The sequence below is a fragment of the Podarcis muralis genome, chromosome 1 (genome assembly GCF_964188315.1).
Source record: "Podarcis muralis chromosome 1, rPodMur119.hap1.1, whole genome shotgun sequence".
NCBI classification, from domain to species: domain Eukaryota; kingdom Metazoa; phylum Chordata; class Lepidosauria; order Squamata; family Lacertidae; genus Podarcis; species Podarcis muralis.
In genome coordinates, this window is record NC_135655.1 from 126,851,076 (window position 1) to 126,870,661 (window position 19,586).

The 19,586-nt window shown below is 44.7% G+C and overlaps 1 protein-coding gene across 1 annotated transcript in view; it reads left to right on the forward strand.

Annotated features, from left to right (window-relative positions):
* The window catches only part of KIAA2012 (KIAA2012 ortholog), a 99,304-nt gene that overhangs the window by 33,898 nt on the left and 45,820 nt on the right, over positions 1-19,586 (forward strand). Inside the window, exon 11 of the mRNA XM_028701621.2 lies at positions 6,899-6,987. Coding sequence (XP_028557454.2) covers positions 6,899-6,987 — 89 coding nt within the window. The remainder of the gene's footprint in view (positions 1-6,898; positions 6,988-19,586) is intronic.

A 19,586-nucleotide genomic window follows, 5' to 3' on the forward strand; every position in this document is an offset into this window, starting at 1 on the left:
ACCACTAGGGTGTTGCTATTTATGGACCTTGAGGCTCTCCGTGGGGCATACCAGGAGAGGCGTTTCCATAGGTACGAGGGTCCTAGGCCGTGAAGGGCTTTAAAGGTCAAAGCAGCACCTTAAATCTGACCCTGTACTCCACCGGGAGCCAGTGCAGCTTGAAAAGCACTGGGTGAATATGCTCCCATGGCAAAGACCCCGTGAGGAGCCTCGCTGCAGCATTCTGCACCCGCTGGAGTTTCTGGGACAGCTTCAAGGGAAGCCCCGCGTAGAGATAGATAGATGATAGATAGATAGATAGATTAGATAGATAGATGATAGATAGATAGATAGATAGATAGATAGATAGATAGATAGATAGATGATAGATAGATGATAGAGTTGTTATTGGAACTTGCGCAATAGAATCAGTGTATTTCTCTACTCTGTAGCAAGTATCTAAAGGAGATGGTAGCTCATTTATAATCTGGTCGGGTATTTGTACTATGTTTTAGCCAGCCAATATGAGTCACCACGCTTCTGAAATGCACTTCAATGCAATCTTCAGAATTTGACTGGCATGTTGTTGGCTTATAAGTCAACTCCCTACTCTCCAGGTCTAGTAGAAAAACACACACTGGGCAGAGTATTCCTAGTCTTGCTGGCAGTGGCAGCCATTAACGCTAGTATAATACCTGTGCAATGGATTAGATCCTATGCATTATACACAGCAGCAGCAGTAGCAGCAAAATAAGACAGCAAAACAGTCTAGAAATTGCATGTTAACAAACACAGATGGTTCCACAGCAACCATGGGAATGTCACCTCTTCACTTATCAATCATGGGATTGCATGCTGACATCACAGCCCCATCAGCCCTGCACAGAAGATACCAACCAAAGACACCACAGGGCCGAGGCACAGCGGCAAGGCAAATGCCACACATCTAACACCAATGTTGCACACTCCCAAAGCACCCTCCACATGAGAGCTGAAGTCCTCTTATAGCAGAGATAGCTGTGCCAACACCCTTTCAGTGGGCACAATTCAAGCTACACAGATGAGGAAGCGTGGGCCTTTTCCTTCGCAGTCCCCAGCCAGTTCCGTAGCATTCTTCCAAAATGGCAGACAGCATTCAAGTGCGTGACTGGATCCAAAAGAAGACCCAGCCCCTGCTCCTATTGAAATCCCTGCTTCTGAACTAAAGATGCAGGAGCCCAGCTCTATTTTCCATCTGGCCATCCTAAAATTGTATACAGACTTTTGCCTTCCTGTTACCAGGATCTCTTTAGAGGAGTCACTCTGCAGCTTGATCACAGTAAAAAATAAAATTCTTTATGCTTTCCCCCTTGTCTCCATTTTTCAACCAGAATATACTTCCAGCGTCAGTATTCATGTCTTCTAACTTTTCATGCTCCAAAGCATTTGCCCTTGAACTCTTGGCAAACAATTAACATTTAATTAAGTCTCCACAGCATGGTGTTAGTTCTCCCAAATCCAGCAATAACATATTTACACAAAATCTTTCTTTCTCTGCTTCTTTCTCTTTAATCATGGTTATCTTTATCCACACTCCTGGGGTTGCAAATATTCCCATTCAGATAAACAGGAACAAGCTAAACACTATAATCCTGTGAGTGATAAAAGGAGACACCATCTGTATTTAAACGCTTTTTTCAGTTGTTTACCAACTTGGAAGAAAATAGCTGAACTTTGCAGAGCATTTGTATCCCACTTGAGTCATAATGAGATTTCAGATACCCTATCGGGCCTTTTAGCAACCATGTGCATATTATATTATATTATATTATATTATATTATATTATATTATATTATATTATATTATATTATATTATATTATATTATATTATATTATATTATATATTATATTATATTATATTATATTATATTATATTATATTATATTATATTATATTATATTATATTATATTATATTATATTATATTATATTATATTATATTATATTATTATATTATATTATTATATTATATTATATTATATTATATTATATTATATTATATTATAATTGAGAGAGCTTTGAGGCTATTCTAAGGTTACCAGATGTGCCCGGTTCCCAGGGACAGTCCCCGGATTTGCAAATCTGTCCCCGGACAAATTCCGTCCCCGGAATGTCCCTGGATTTGCAAATCTGTCCCCAGGAAACGTGGCAGCGGCAGCCTCAGCAGCCCGGAGCCAGCCTGGTAGTGCAGATGGCTCTGACTGGCTCCAGGACTTTCTCACTGCCTGTTGCCATGGCGCCCGCCGTTTTCCCTTGCAGGAAGTTCCGGCAAGGGAAAATGGTGGATGTCACAGCAGTGAGCAGCTCCTGAAGCCAGCCAGAGCCAATCGTGCTACCAGGCTGACTCCGGGCTGCTTCCGCCACTGCTGAAGGGGAACTGGGGACGTCCGGTGGTACAGATCTCCTGCCCCCTTCCCCCTTTGTTTTGACTGATCAGAGGAGGCTCGGGAGTGGCAGCTGGCCGTTGCCGAGTTTTTTAAGAAAACCTCTGCGCATTTATGTTTCACAGGGTGCGAAAGAAGGGCTTTGCATCTTGCCTGGCAGAGAAACCGCGTGCCTTGTGCCCCTCCTGGGCAACAGCCGCCCACCCACGATTCCCAAGCCTCCCCCAATCTGTCAAAACAAAGGGGGAAGGGGGAAGGAGATTGGGGAAGACTTGGGAGTCACAGGCGCGCGGCACGCTGTTGCCCAGTTTTTAAAAAACTGTGCATTTATGTTCCACAGGGTGCGAAAGAAGGGCTTTGCCCCTTTATACAACACGCATGTGTGCTTGGGCCCAGGGTCTTTTGCCTCACCATCCCCACTACTGACTCCCTGTTGCTACTCAGCTTCCCCAAAAAGTGTCCCCAGATTCATTGAAAAAAATCTGGTAACCATAGGCTATTCCCCATCCTGTACTGGGGGAAGTCACAGCCGGTTGGAGGATGGATGGCGGCTAACAGATTGAGGTTGAATCCTGACAAGACAGAAGTACTGTTTTGGGGGGACAGGAGGCGGGTGTGTGTGGAGGATTCCCTGGTCCTGAATGGGGTAACTGTGCCCCTGAAGGACCAGGTGCGCAACCTGGGAGTCATTTTGGACTCGCAGCTGTCCATGGAGGCACAGGTCAAATCTGTGTCCAGGGCAGCTGTTTACCAGCTCCATCTGGTACGCAGGCTGAGACCCTATCTGGCTGCAGACTATCTTGCCAGAGTGGTGCATGCTCTGTTTTCTCCCGCTTGGACTACTGCAATGCGCTCTACGTGGGGCTACCTTTGAAGGTGACCCAGAAACTACAACTAATCCAGAATGCGGCAGCAAGACTGGTGACTAGGAGCGGCCACCGAGACCACATAACACCGGTGTTGAAAGACCTACATTGGCTCCCAGTACGTTTCCGAGCACAATTCAAAGTGTTGCTGCTGACCTTTAAAGCCCTAAACAGCCTCGGTCCAGTATATCTGAAGGAGCGTCTCCACCCCCATTGTTCTACCCGGACACTGAGGTCCAGCTCTGAGGGCCTTCTGGCGGTTCCCTCACTGCGAGAAGCCAAGTTACAGGGAACCAGGCAGAGGGCCTTCTCGGTAGTGGCACCCGCCCTGTGGAATGCCCTCCCACCAGATGTCAAAGAGAAGAACAGCCACATGGGCGGGGTATAAATAATAAATTATTGTTAATTAATTAATTAATTAATTAATTTTTAAATCATTTTGAGACATGGAATGCTTTGCTGTGCAGCAGCAAATGAGCATAGGATGGAGTCTAGCCTCCTGCTACTACAACCACCATAGGCAAAAGGGACCCCTTGCAACATTGCCTCCGCTGAAGACTAATGGCGAGTCAAGGTCTCTTGGCCTTCCTGTTATCAGGGATCCCTTTAATGGGAGATGCCGAGAACTGAAGTGTTGGACCTTCTGACCTATGTGCAAATATGTGCCACACCGCTAAGCCCTTAGGGCAACAAAAGTGCTTGCAATTTCATTTTAGCATTGTGTCAAGAAGGCCAGGAGCATTAACAGGACCCTGACTGATACGGATGTAGCTTAACTGGTTTGTGGGGAGGCCCACATATTATGGGCCCTGATTGCTCTTTCTATAGGGTGTTAAAAAGACATTTGTCCTTAGGCCACACTGATTAGCGCATCTGAGGAAATTTTTCTTCACCTTGCAGCATATTGCGTGGCTCAGTTGCTTGGGTTATCTGGATTGTTTTGGGGTATTTAAAAATTATAATTAAGATTATTTTCTTACTTAATTGCGAAAGACTTACAGATTTGAAAATAAGGGACCAGCAGCCTCGAAAATAAGGGACCAGCAGCCTCAAAAATAAGGGATCAGCAGCCCAAATAAGGGATTTTAGCTTAGCTTATACAGAAATCCTGCACTCATTGAGCCATGCTGCTTTGGCTGCGGCTGACTGTGTTTTGCGGGGGTTGGACTAGATGATCCCAAGGGTCTACAACTCCCACCAAAGAAGAGTGGCAGACAAAACTGATGAACGACATCGAGATGGCAAAGCTTACAGGCAGAATTAGAAACCAGGAAGAGGACCTCTTTCATAAAGAATGGGGAAAGTTTATAATTTAGTTGAAAAGCTAAAGAGTTACATACATTGGTAGGATTGACAGAAAACTTGTAGTAAAAATGTGAACTATGGATGGACAAATGATTTATAAAAAATATGAAAGGGATGCAGAGGGGGAAATCACTACATTAAGATGCTGCACTGGTTGGAGGGGATGCAAAGCAGCATGCCGGGGCTGCCGTCGTCCTGGCGCGAGGAGTTCCATCGGCCCTTTCCCACCCGAGAGAGAGGGGAGAGGGAGAGAGACTCTCGCCCACGCCGCCCGCGAGCCTGGCATGAGGCAGTTGCAGCGCCGCGGCAGCCGCTGAAGCGCCGCCCTTCTGCGTCCCTCCCCATCGCCTCCTCTTCCTTCTCCCTCAGGCTGCCTCCTCAGCCGCCGCCGCTGCTGCTGCCTGCGGCTTCCCCTGGCAGCACAGCGGAAGTCTCGCAAGAGAGGGGCTGCCTGCCCGCCCACTGCCGTCCATCTCCTCACGATGCGCCCCTGAGGCACGCTCTCTCGCGCGGCGGAGGACCCCGCGCCACTGCTTCGCTCCTGAGCCTGGCGAGCATGAAACCCAGGAAATTTAAGGGACATCATCAATAAGGGACAGCAGCGGGACACGGCGCTGGGATAAGTGTTAAGTTGTGGGTGAACATATCAGACGACACAGTGATTCTTCAAACAGCTCTTGTTTATTCACAGGCCAGAACAGAACTGAACTGAAGGGTTCAGCCAGCCTGCTTATATAGAGCTCCAGTACAACGTAACTGTAACAACTTTCTATAACTATCCAATCACTGAACGTCACTTTCGATCCCTTATTTGCATATGTGGACCTGAACTATCTACAGTATCCCCCTGCTGGCCCAGGGTGAGAACTTCAGTACATAACAATAAGGGAGTTTACCGCCAAATAAGGGACGGTTGAGAGCTATGGCTCTACGGGGCTGAGGTGTCGTCAACCCCCCCCCATCTGTTAGGAGGGGGCCGGACCCCCCTCAATATTGAGGGGATACAGGAGGCTGAGTGTGGAGCCAGGCATGGCTTCAACGGCCGGCTCCTCCTGAATGTGAGAGAGGAGGAGCCGCCAGCCCTTGAGGTTGCTCTGGGTTGGGCTCCACGCATGGTGTTCTCCCAATGAGGCAATGTTGTGCTCGCATCACGCGCATGATGTCACACACACACGACGCGCGCCGGGCCCCCTCCATTTTGGGTGCAAGTCGGTGCCTCTGTGAGGCATATCGCCTCTGACATTGCAGGTAGAGAACATCGCCAACGTGACTGGCAGTTGTTGATAGATGAGCGAGGGATTAATTCCTTTTCAAAATGAACTTCTCGGGCTGTGGACTAGATGGGCCTATGGTTTGATCCATCAGGGCTCTTCCTCACAGTTCGCAAATAGAATGCTACGAATGAAAGGCCTTTCCCCATCCCTGTGAAACCACTTTGCAGGAACCGCTGCTAAAACAAACTTTCCTCATAGTTTAAAACCATTCATTCTTTTCAAGTTTATACATTTCATCAATTTTACAACCATTTTGACATTTCAATACTTGACTTCCTTCCCCCTCTTTCTGCAGTTCCTTAAATTTGTTTATAATATCTTTAGCATATCCAAATTAACTTAATTTACTCATTTATTCATCTTCTTTAAATATATAGTCTTCTAAAACTGCAGGTTATTACAATGATCCTCCCAATGTTTTTATCTGTTTACAATTTATCTGTAAATATTCAATAAACCATTTCCATTCTTTTATAAAAAAAAGTTTGTTATCTTGATTTCTTATTCTTCCGGTAAGTTTCACCATTTTTGCATATTCTATAAGTTTTTGTATCCATTCTTCCTTTGCTGGGACTTCTGCTTCTTTCCATTTAGGGGCAAGTAACATTCTTGCCGCTGTAGTAGCATACATGAATAAGTTTCTATACATTTTAGGTAGTTCTGTCCCTATAATTCCCAAAAGAAAAGCTTCTGGGTTTGTTTGTTTTTGCAAATGTTATCTTAAACATCCTTTTCATTTCATTATATATCATTTCCCAGTAAGCTTTAACCTTACTACTAAAACAAATTTGTAAATCTGGTTCATTCACGAAGCCAGGGAAAAGTCGCTTTGTCCCCGAACTCTGTGGTTGCCTGTGCTTAATTCATGAAAATTAACTTTGGTTGAATATTTCTGCCTCACATGGGAGAAGCTTTGCTTGTGTGATGATTTAGGGGTTGCTGGTTTTCAGTATTTGGTAGAGTCATCACAATTAAACAGACGACGAACCTTTCTTTAGTTTTATGAATGCACCAAGCGTAATCATTGGGATACTTCTGGTTTTCATTGCAGGGGATGGCAAATTATTCCTTAAAACGAGGGCAGCTGTTTCCATAAGGTCACCGGAGACCCCGCCTGTGGCTGAAGAACTGCGTGGGAAGGTTGGTTTCATACAGAGATTTGGCAGAGCTATGAATCAGCAAAGTATGATTTGCCATTGTGAATTACTTGTAATTTTATTCATGGAGATATTCCTCATATTTTTGACTAGGAAATAATGGCTACAATTCAAACTACAGTTTCACACACACACAAGCATACAGCTCTCTATCATCCATCCATACAAGCAAAGAGGTATATTCAGGGTTTGAGGACACATTCCAGACAGGCTAAATCACAAAAAGAAGGGCCATAGCAGGGTCGGTGAGAGGTGAGATTCAGAGCCTGGGAAGAGTTCTGAGGGCCAAGTAGGGAGGTAGCAAGGGCCGCATTTCAGGTTCCCCACTTTGTTGATTTTGAAATGGGCAAAATACAGTGGTACCTCAGGTTAAGAACTTAATTCGTTCTGGAGTTCCTTTTTTAACCTGAAATTGTTCTCAACCTGAGGTACCACTTTAGCTAATGGGGCTTCCTGCTACCGCTGCGCCACCAGAGCACGATTTCTGGTCTCATCCTGAAGCAAAGTTCTTAACCCGAGGTATTATTTCTGGGTTAGCGGAGTCTGTAACCTGAAGCGTCTGTAACCTGAAGCGTATGTAACCCGAGGTACCACTGTATCCTGTCCTGGAACTGCTTGGTCACCTGTATATTCCTTCCCGGTACAATCATCGCAATAATGTGATGTGCGGGCAAACATATCAGAAAAATGGCTCCCTTTCCCTTATGGGGTATTCCGGAGCCCGAACAGAGTCCTTAAGTGGGTTCCCTATCAGTAAGAGAAAATAACAGAGGCCAACCAGAGTATATTGAGAAGAAAAACGGCTAGTAAGCCTGATTCAAAGAACTGTTGCAACAGGGTCCCTACTCACCACACGCAGGAGGGAGGAGAACCCTGAACAGTGGTGCGCAAGCCCTTATATAGACTCTTGAAATTGCCCATCCTGTAGCCCAAGACCACTACCCCTAAACATCATACATACATCATAGAAGGAGGCGGTCTACAGCAGAAATCCTGTCTGCCAGGATACCTGATACTGGTCACTGATTGCTTTACCTGGGCAGCCTGGCCATTCTTTTGTGATGATCTGAATCCAGGTCATGGGCTCACCCTATTCGTACACAAATACGCCCTTAAGACAGGAGTTGCAAGCAAAAAGTCAATGGGAAGGCTTTCCCCATTTGCCTCCCTTACTGCAGAGGAATATTTGAGGTTATTGGGAGAGTCAAAACGGCTTCAGGATTGCTCTCCCATACTATTTCAGACACATGGTTCATATATTTAGATATGTGTGCGTTTATGAATATTTATTCCATATTTGAGACCTTAAAATTCTTATAACACATGCGATAGAAAGAATGTGTGGTGAACTGGTCACACGTCTGCATTTGTTCTTCGAATGCTGTTGGGACATTTTTCTGGAGCTGGGGGTTAGAAGGAGCCTATCTGGCGTCTGAATTTAGTTCCCCACCACCACAAACAGGCTTGTAATCTGCCAAGGGAGAAACAAATCTATACTTTTCTTATCTACAGATGTTAAAGCGCTTCCTTGTATACTTTTGACATGTCTCTGTTGCTGCGCTCGAGGTTCCCTCTGAGCAATGCTTTTTCATCTCGGCATGAGGGAAGCCACTTTTGCAAACTCCCGCTGCCAGCGATACACAGAAACATTCCCGCAACGCACTCAGCTCTTGCGCAGGCATCTTAGTATCGTACCCTTTGTGGTGGCGTCGTGCATTGCCTTTTCTGACTGTTTATTACGTAATTTGCCGGGGAGAGGATACTGTTGTGGTCTAAACCAGGGCTCCCCTAACTAAGGCCCGTGGGCCAGATAGGTTTATCCAGCCTGCGGCGACCCCTGCCACCCGCTGCCGCCACCCGCTCTTACCGCGTTGTGCTGCACGGCTGCCCACTTCCGGGTCGGAGGAGCACCGGAAATAGCGTGTGCGCATGCGCAAGCATTGTGCGCATGTGCAAGCCTTATTTCCGGTGCACATCCAAGTTGGTGGAGGCCCGTGCACATGCACACAAGCTATTTCCGGTGCTCCTTCAACCCGGATGTGCGCCAGAAATAGCGCGTGCGCACGCATGCATATAGGCACGCGCTCACCCGCCCTCTGGCCCGCCACGCGATTGGCGCTGGAGACACCGGCCCAAGGCGTGGTAAGTTTGCTGACTCCTGGTCTAAACCACTGAGCCTCCTGGGCTTGCTGATCAGAAGGTCGGCGGTTTGAATCACTGCGATGGGGTGAGCTCCCGTTGCTCTGTCCCAACTCCTGCCAACCTAGCAGTTCGAAAGCACACCAGTGCAAGTAGATAAATAGGTACCACTGCGGCGGGAAGGTAAATGGTGTTTCCATGCGCTCTGGTTTCCGTCACGGTGTCCCGTTGGACCAGAAGCGGTTTAGTCTTGCTGGCCACATGACCCAGAAAGCTATCTGTGGACAAACGCCGGCTCTCTCGGCCTGAAAACGAGATGAGTGTTGCACCCCATAGTCTCCTTTGACTGGACTTAACTGTCCAGGGGTCATTTATCTTTATTTTTACATAATTTGCCGGGGAGAGGATACGGCAACCAAGTGTCAGATTTACATATAAGCTATAGCTTAGGGCCCCAGTCTCTTGAGGGCCCCCAAAAAAATTTAAAGGAAAAAAACAACTGGATGTACATTTCCAAAATATAAGATAAAAAACAATTACTTTGATAAAATACATATTATGTTATGTGCAAATGGCTTTAGATTACCATAAATTACCAAATAGCATATATTCGACACAAAAAACAGGGCCAATTTGTTGTTGACAAAGGACACCTGGACATATAAAGGGCCCCATTAACTTCAGTAGCTTAGGGCTTCATCAAACCTAAATCCGGCCCTGCCTATCATGGTGATGTTTTAGAACAGTGGGGCTGATCTAGAAGCAAACAGTGTGCTTCCCTCGAAGATCTCTGAACCCAGGCAAGTACAGATAGCTTGGACCTAAGTCATATAGTTTTCTTAGCAGGGATACTGGAGTGGCTTGCCGGTTCCTCCTCCAGGTGGATCACGTTTGGTCAAAACCCTCCACTATGACCTGTTCATCTTGGGTGCCCTGCTCGGCATAGTTCATAGCTTCTCTGAGTCATTCAAGCCCCTTCGCCACAGCAAGGCAGTGATCCATGAAGGGGTCCATGATCACTGCAGATGGTGACAGCAGCCATGAAATTAAAAGAAGCCTGCTTCTTGGGAGAAAAGCAATGAAAAACCTAGACAGCATCTTAAAAAGTAGAGACATCACCCTGCCAATAAAGGTCTGTATAGTTAAAGCTATGGTTTTCCCAGTAGTGATGTATGTAAGTGAAAGCTGGACCATAAAGAAGGCTGATCGCCGAAGAATGGATGCTTTTGAATTATGGTGCTGGAGGAGACTCTTGAGAGTCCCATGGACTGCAAGAAGATCAAACCTCTCCATTCTGAAGGAAATCAGCCCTGAGTGCTCACTGGAAGGACAGATCCTGAAGCTGAGGCTCCAATACTTTGGTCACCTCATGAGAAGAGAAGACTCCCTGGGAAAGACCCTGATGTTGGGAAAGACAGAGGGCACAAGGAGAAGGGGACGACAGAGGACGAGATGGTTGGGACAGTGTTCTCGAAGCTACCAACATGAGTTTGACCAAACTGCGTGAGGCAGTGGAAGACAGAAGTGCCTGGCGTGCTCTGGTCCATGGGGTCACGAAGAGTCGGACACGACTAAACGACTAAACAACAACAAAGTCATATAGGGCTTTATTGATAACAGCCAGCACTTTGAATGGCGCTCTGTAGCCAGTGCAGCCAGGGTTAACCAACCCTGGTCAACAATATGGCTGCAGCTCTTTGAGCCAGTTGAGGTTTCTAAACCCTCTTCAAAGGCAGCACCATGTTAACAGAAATCCAAACGGGTCTAATAACATGATCAAGTAAGCATGTAAGTCAATAAATAGGACAGAACTGCTGAAGCGCATGGAACATTTTCAGGCATGATGAAATAGATATAGAGAAATTATGTCTCAACGAGCCACGAGTGCGTCTTTGACGGTATTTATCATTCTAGGAAGCCGTCCAAGTCTTTGCTACACTGAAGAATGAGGGTTATGCCCCATGTGCAGATAAAAGGCTGGTATGTTCAAACAGGAGATAATTACGGGGCAATTTACATGCAGAGGCAGACAAAGAAAAGCATATATGGAATAATCAACTTTGCAAAACATTATTAAAATGGTCAGAGATGTTTTATTATGAGGACATAACCTCAAATGTATATGGCGTGTTCTTCAGACCTTACTTTGTTGGCCACAATCCCAAAGCAATTTGATATTATGAATTATTTGGTTTATAAAAAAAAACCCCGACTTCAATTAAATCAGCAAAGGTTGAAGCCTTAAGGTATGTCTCTGTTTCAGAAAATAGCTTCTCCGCATGGGGAGTTTAGCACTCTCCAGAAACCTACCAAACAAAGGCAGGGTGTGTCTGTCTACACTACAAATTAAACCCAAATGAAACAGCCTCAGACCTGTTTAATGGAAATGGATCTCTAGCAAGGGAAACTCTGGCGTTGAAGTTCTGTGTGCCAATGATCTGTGCCACAAATTCCCGGCGTCTTCGCAAAACTAAAGCTGCAAAATGGTCCTTTACAAGGAAAGTTATGACAATGAAATCACTGCTTGGTTCCTTGTCTTGTATAGCAGTTGCACTAAATTCTGTGAAATCTGTATTACAGTATTGTCTTGTATTCTTATGGCTTACAGGGCTGATGGACGCCTGAATTGGAGAAAGTGTGTTGTTGATATGTCTGGTTAATTTTCTTAATCGCATGTTGTGAAAGCTGGTTTCGCATTTCCAGAATCAGGATCTGTCAGTCTGGAAGACTAAATTCCAGGTCTTGCTCTCCTAGCATAGGGGCGGGGGGGGGGGGGTTATTATTATTCTTTTACTAAAATTTATGAAAAAAGAAAGAAGGAAAGAAGAAGAAAAAATAAAGAAGAAAAAGTAGTTGAGGTTTCAAAAAAACTTCCAAACATTCTTATTGTCCGTTATCTGTTAAATACACTTTTACCGCACAGTTACTTTTTTCTTCTATTTTTTATCATATTTCTATATAAATTGTCAATTACCTTTATATACTACAAGGCTCAGTCTAGGTCTGCCAGGAGATTACCCTTTATACCATTGTTCTTCAAATATTCTTTAAATATCCTCCATTCCTTGTGGACTTTTTGTTTTGTTTGGCCTCTAACTCTTCCTGTCACCTTTGCTAGCTGAAAGTATTTTACCATTAATGTTTGCCAGTCTACTATATTAGGTGTTTTAGTATTTTTCCAAAAAATACTAAAAAAATGATTTAAAATAACATTAAAAAAAAAGACCAGAAATATTTCTTTTAAGTATATTGCCAACTGAAAAAGGAAAATCGAAAAGACCATTGTTCATGTATGGGGTAACGGCGGCCAGAATTTTAGTGGCAAGAAATTGAAATGGGGCGGGGGGGGCATTTTTGTTTTTTTAGGAAACTGGTTTATTTCTTAGGAACAGAGGAAGCTGCCTTACTCCAGGGGAGGGAGACAGCAGACCCAATCCAAACATTCAGAGCACATTTCTCCCACCAAAGAATCCTTGGAACGGTATTTTGTGTGTGGGAATTGTAGCTCTGTGAGGGAGAAACTACAGATTCTCTGGGGGGGGGGGGGATTTTGTGGCTTTGTTTTTCTTTGTTTTTCTTTTTTTAAAAAAAGATTTTTATTGATACAGCAAGAAAAAAGAAAAAAACACAAATACCAAATTACACACAGGAATAACCATAGACACATAATTTTCTTAGCAAACAATAAAACATATATTGGTCTTAACACTAAAGACCCAACCTCCCGTCTATTCCATATTTCGATTTCATATTGCCAATACACACTTTTATCATAATTAAACTTTTTCTTAATATATCTAATTTCTTATATCTACCTTGCAACTATTACTGAAGTTCCTCGAATGCTGCAACAGAATTTAAACTACTATATTTATTTTTCAGATATTCTTTGAAAACCTCCCATTTTGAAACAAATTCCTGTTTTGATTTATTCTTTATTTTTTCTGATAGACCATCTAATTCGCCATATTCTGTCAGCTTTTGGATCCAATCTGGTATAGAGGGGATTTCATTGCTCTTCCATCAGAACTCTTTTTTCATGGCTTTGAAGCTGCATTGAATGTGCTTTAAATCCACGGTCCAGAACTGGCCCCCTCTAGCACAAGTGTCGTCTGGTCCTCTAGCGAAGAATGGTCTTCCCCATCACTTGCCGCCCCCTGATCATTTTAATGGGAGGTGCCAGGGCTTGAGTTCGAAAGCTGCCACATGCAAGGCACAAAGCCTGCCCGCTTCCGCCAAGCTACAGCCCCTCTCCTCTCCTAGCAACCTTGCGGAAGACAGCTTTCATTGACCGCCCGTAAAATGTTGTCAACAAGGTGAGAGCTGAATGAGAAGGTCCTCAGGACTTTTCCCCAAAAGGCCTCGCTTTGGAAAAGCGTGGCTTCCTATGGGGATTTTGCTCTGGAGTAGGGAAAATGAGATTATCCACCCTTCCCTGCCTTGGCCACTGCCCCCAGATGTTTCTTTCATCGCTTCTCAATATGTCTCTTCCTTCCTTCATCTATCAGCAACCTCATTTGCTCATTTTCTTGTCACTGCCGGTTCTTACCCCAAGGAGAAAGTGTTATGCAATAATGAGATGAGGAGGGAGACAGTCTAGCGACTTGCACTCAGGCGACTGGAGGCTGTCGGCTCCTAAATTCTAATCGGGCACAGATCTCCCCAGAGCCATGTATTCTCGCCTCGCTAGGCTCACCTAGATAAGCTAAGTTTTGGGATGGGGTGGTTCCCCCCACCCTCCTCTGAACGATCCCTTGCCAAGGCAATAGGAAAACCCCTCCGAGTTAGAATGAACATTTCTTTAATCAGGTGTCAGCCCTGATGGAAAGATGGAAAGGTAAGAGTCGGCTGGAAAATTAAAAAGGGAACCGCCTTTTCTTTGGTGGGAGAATAAAAGGACATGTTGTGAATTTCACATCCAGGATGGGAGATGGCGGGAAATAAATTATTATTATTAATAACAATTAAAGTTTTCATCTGTAGACCTCAGGGCAGTCCAGAGCATAAAACTGCAAGATAAAAACACAAAATATATACGGTAATAAAGACAGGAACGAAACAAAACTTCTCTGTGGGTGTCGGGGAGATTCACCCACAAAGGGCCACACTGAGATATATATATATATATATATATATATATATATATATATATATATATATATATTCATACGCAGGTTTTGGTGTCCTCGGGTGTCTTCCCGTGTAAAAGATGGGGTGTCTAGGCGACGTTTCGACGAGGTCTCACTCGTCATCTTCAGGCTGGTGCTTTCGGCTTCTTGTTACTGGAACAGAGCAGGATCTCAGTGTTTGAGTTCCTATAAATACTGTTGAGGAGGTGTGGTGTATAGCCTCCAATGTTCTGGGCAGAGAGGAAGTTCCCAGGCTAGTGTGCCTTTTCTTCTTTTGTTCCTTAATTACTTGAGGGATATCTTGAGTGATTTCTTGAGTGATATCCTGAGTACCACTTAGGTGGGTCATTAGGTGTGGATTAGTTGCTAAGGCCTTTGTGTCTTGACCTCTTGAACTTTGTGAAGAGTTTTTCTGAGAAGATGGCTGTACTGCACTTAGTTGTGCTCTGGCTTGGCTTCGTGTATAGGGGCGAGCTGTGGTTTTGTGGCCTGTGCCAGCCAGATCTGTGTAGGGATTGCAGGGGGGTGCAGCATCCGGAGGTGCCACCATGGTTTGGCTACTGGATGGTGTCTGTAATTTATCTGTGGAGAGGGTCTGGGTTTGGGTCTGGTGTGGTTGATTGGTGATGGCGTTCTGTGTGCCTCTGGCTCTGGTGTCAGTTTTTGTGGGGAGGGCTAATTTCCAGATGTCTGGCAAGCGGGATGTGTCGTCACGCTTGTTCATGTTGTGAGGGTGTTTCTCTATCTCGATGGCTTCCATGATTATTCTCTTGTGGTGATGTTCCATGTTAAAGAGCAATTTGGAATCTGCAAAATTAATTTCGTGTCCTGTTTCTTTCATGTGTTGGAAAAGAGAGGAAGTTTTTTCTTCTTTTTTGACGGCATTCTTGTGTTCTGCAATACGTGCATTTATTCGTCTGTTTGTTTGTCCAATGTACGTGGCTGGGCAGACTTTGCAGGGTATTTCATAGACCCCTTGGTTTTCCAACTGGATTTTATCCTTGGGGTTTCTGAGGATATTGGCTATTTTTTGGTTGGTGCAAAAGGCTGTTTTGATATTGTGTTTATGGAGGATTTTGCTAATTTTATCTGTAGTGCCCTTGATATAAGGAAGGAGGGCCATGCCATTGTTTTCTTCTGTGTCTTGGTTTTTGGGGGGTGTTTCTTTTTGGATTAGCTTCATAACCCTGTTTTGCTGGTATCCATTGGCAATTAACACATTTGAGAGATTCTGTAACTCAGTTGTCAGGTGGTCTTTGTCAGCCAGGCGTTTGGTTCTGGAGATGAGAGTCTTGGCTACGGAGTTTATTTGTGCAGGGTGGTGGTGTGATTGTGCATGTAAGTAGCGGTTGGTGTGTGTTTTTTTCCGGTAGATAGTGTGTCCTAGGGAGCCATCAGGTTTTTTGTAGATTAGGACGTCAAGGAAGGGAAGTTGGTTGTTGGCTTCTATTTCCATAGTGAATTGTATTTTGGGGTGTAGGCTGTTGAGATGTGTGAGGAAGCTATCCAGTTTTTCTTTCCCGTGTGGCCAAATTACAAAGGTGTCGTCAACATATCTGAGCCAAAGTTTGGGTTTGTGTTCTGACTTGTCTAAAGCATTGGTTTCAAAGTGTTCCATGTACAGGTTTGCGATGACCGGTGAGAGGGGTGATCCCATAGGTGCTCCTTCTATCTGTTTGTATCTTTGTCCATTGTGGATGAAGTACGTGTTGGTTAGGCAGTGGTTGGTCAGGTCCAAGATGTATTCGGGGGGATTGTATTTGTTTTGAATGGCTGTCAAGGCTTCATTAATGGGCACTTGTGTGAAGAGAGATACAACATCGAAGCTCACAAGTAGGTCATTGGGATGTAGGTTTTGCTTCTTTATTGTTTCTATGAACTGGAAGGAGTTTGGAACGTGTGAAGAGATGGATTCTGCATAGGGCTGAAGTTGCTTGGCGAGAAATTTAGCGAGATTTTGTAGAGGTGAGCCTATGGAGCTGACTATTGGTCTGAGTGGTGTTCCTTCTTTGTGTATCTTGGGGAGGCCGTAGAGTTTGGGGCATCTGGATGATTTTTCTCTGGGGATGATTCTTAGCTGGATTTCTTCACTGATAGGAGAGGCTTTTATTTTGGATTTGGTGGTTTTTTCCAGATAGGTGGTGGGATCTGTTTTTATAGGTTGATAGGTAGGGTCTTGGAGTAGATTTGATAGTTTTGCTTGGTAGTCCGATGTGTTCATCACAACAGTGGCATTACCTTTGTCTGCTGGGAGAATGATTATGTTGTTGTCTTTCCTCAGGTTGGTGAGTGCTTTCTGTTCTTCTTTGTGTAAATTGCTTCTGGGTGGTTTGCTGGAGCAGAGGATGTTGGTGACTTCAAGTCTGATTTTATTGGCTTCATCTGGGTTGATTTTGGTTAGGCTAGCTTCGACTCCGCATATGATGTTTTCCGTGGGGATGCGTCTCAACAGCCTACACCCCAAAATACAATTCACTATGGAAATAGAAGCCAACAACCAACTTCCCTTCCTTGACGTCCTAATCTACAAAAAACCTGATGGCTCCCTAGGACACACTATCTACCGGAAAAAAACACACACCAACCGCTACTTACATGCACAATCACACCACCACCCTGCACAAATAAACTCCGTAGCCAAGACTCTCATCTCCAGAACCAAACGCCTGGCTGACAAAGACCACCTGACAACTGAGTTACAGAATCTCTCAAATGTGTTAATTGCCAATGGATACCAGCAAAACAGGGTTATGAAGCTAATCCAAAAAGAAACACCCCCCAAAAACCAAGACACAGAAGAAAACAATGGCATGGCCCTCCTTCCTTATATCAAGGGCACTACAGATAAAATTAGCAAAATCCTCCATAAACACAATATCAAAACAGCCTTTTGCACCAACCAAAAAATAGCCAATATCCTCAGAAACCCCAAGGATAAAATCCAGTTGGAAAACCAAGGGGTCTATGAAATACCCTGCAAAGTCTGCCCAGCCACGTACATTGGACAAACAAACAGACGAATAAATGCACGTATTGCAGAACACAAGAATGCCGTCAAAAAAGAAGAAAAAACTTCCTCTCTTTTCCAACACATGAAAGAAACAGGACACGAAATTAATTTTGCAGATTCCAAATTGCTCTTTAACATGGAACATCACCACAAGAGAATAATCATGGAAGCCATCGAGATAGAGAAACACCCTCACAACATGAACAAGCGTGACGACACATCCCGCTTGCCAGACATCTGGAAATTAGCCCTCCCCACAAAAACTGACACCAGAGCCAGAGGCACACAGAACGCCATCACCAATCAACCACACCAGACCCAAACCCAGACCCTCTCCACAGATAAATTACAGACACCATCCAGTAGCCAAACCATGGTGGCACCTCCGGATGCTGCACCCCCCTGCAATCCCTACACAGATCTGGCTGGCACAGGCCACAAAACCACAGCTCGCCCCTATACACGAAGCCAAGCCAGAGCACAACTAAGTGCAGTACAGCCATCTTCTCAGAAAAACTCTTCACAAAGTTCAAGAGGTCAAGACACAAAGGCCTTAGCAACTAATCCACACCTAATGACCCACCTAAGTGGTACTCAGGATATCACTCAAGAAATCACTCAAGATATCCCTCAAGTAATTAAGGAACAAAAGAAGAAAAGGCACACTAGCCTGGGAACTTCCTCTCTGCCCAGAACATTGGAGGCTATACACCACACCTCCTCAACAGTATTTATAGGAACTCAAACACTGAGATCCTGCTCTGTTCCAGTAACAAGAAGCCGAAAGCACCAGCCTGAAGATGACGAGTGAGACCTCGTCGAAACGTCGCCTAGACACCCCATCTTTTACACGGGAAGACACCCGAGGACACCAAAACCTGCATTCCTGTACCCGTGAAAATCTACGAAAGCAAATATCTCACCTCTACGGGGAGGAAACCTTCCAGCTGACAAGAACCTACGAGAAACTAGAAATCCGAAGAGCCACCATCTTATGTGATCTCTTGTTCCTACGCAACTGCCGAGACAACAACTTAATTCCCACATGCTTCCAACTTAAATTCCACTCCAAAACCCCAGCTACCGAAAGGATCCTGAAACGAACTGAACTATCCCTAATCAGAAACGAACTACACAAGAAAAGATACCTACTAAACCAAACCAACAAAGATATGCTCACTCTTCACCTCAAACTCTGTAACAAAATCCACCCTGCACTCTGGGACAAATGCAAACAACTAGCCGTCTGGAGAGCTGAAACGGAGACCTCACATAAGACAGACACACACACCAACAAACTCCACAAACTAGAGAAACGCCAGAAGCCCAGCCACCCTCCACAACAACCCATGAAACAAACAGTACATAACATATCAGACAGGATCCTCACCTCAACTGAAACCAAAGTACTCTCCAAAGGTTTCAACTTTGCAGTCGCCCCGAGACGCATCCCCACGGAAAACATCATATGCGGAGTCGAAGCTAGCCTAACCAAAATCAACCCAGATGAAGCCAATAAAATCAGACTTGAAGTCACCAACATCCTCTGCTCCAGCAAACCACCCAGAAGCAATTTACACAAAGAAGAACAGAAAGCACTCACCAACCTGAGGAAAGACAACAACATAATCATTCTCCCAGCAGACAAAGGTAATGCCACTGTTGTGATGAACACATCGGACTACCAAGCAAAACTATCAAATCTACTCCAAGACCCTACCTATCAACCTATAAAAACAGATCCCACCACCTATCTGGAAAAAACCACCAAATCCAAAATAAAAGCCTCTCCTATCAGTGAAGAAATCCAGCTAAGAATCATCCCCAGAGAAAAATCATCCAGATGCCCCAAACTCTACGGCCTCCCCAAGATACACAAAGAAGGAACACCACTCAGACCAATAGTCAGCTCCATAGGCTCACCTCTACAAAATCTCGCTAAATTTCTCGCCAAGCAACTTCAGCCCTATGCAGAATCCATCTCTTCACACGTTCCAAACTCCTTCCAGTTCATAGAAACAATAAAGAAGCAAAACCTACATCCCAATGACCTACTTGTGAGCTTCGATGTTGTATCTCTCTTCACACAAGTGCCCATTAATGAAGCCTTGACAGCCATTCAAAACAAATACAATCCCCCCGAATACATCTTGGACCTGACCAACCACTGCCTAACCAACACGTACTTCATCCACAATGGACAAAGATACAAACAGATAGAAGGAGCACCTATGGGATCACCCCTCTCACCGGTCATCGCAAACCTGTACATGGAACACTTTGAAACCAATGCTTTAGACAAGT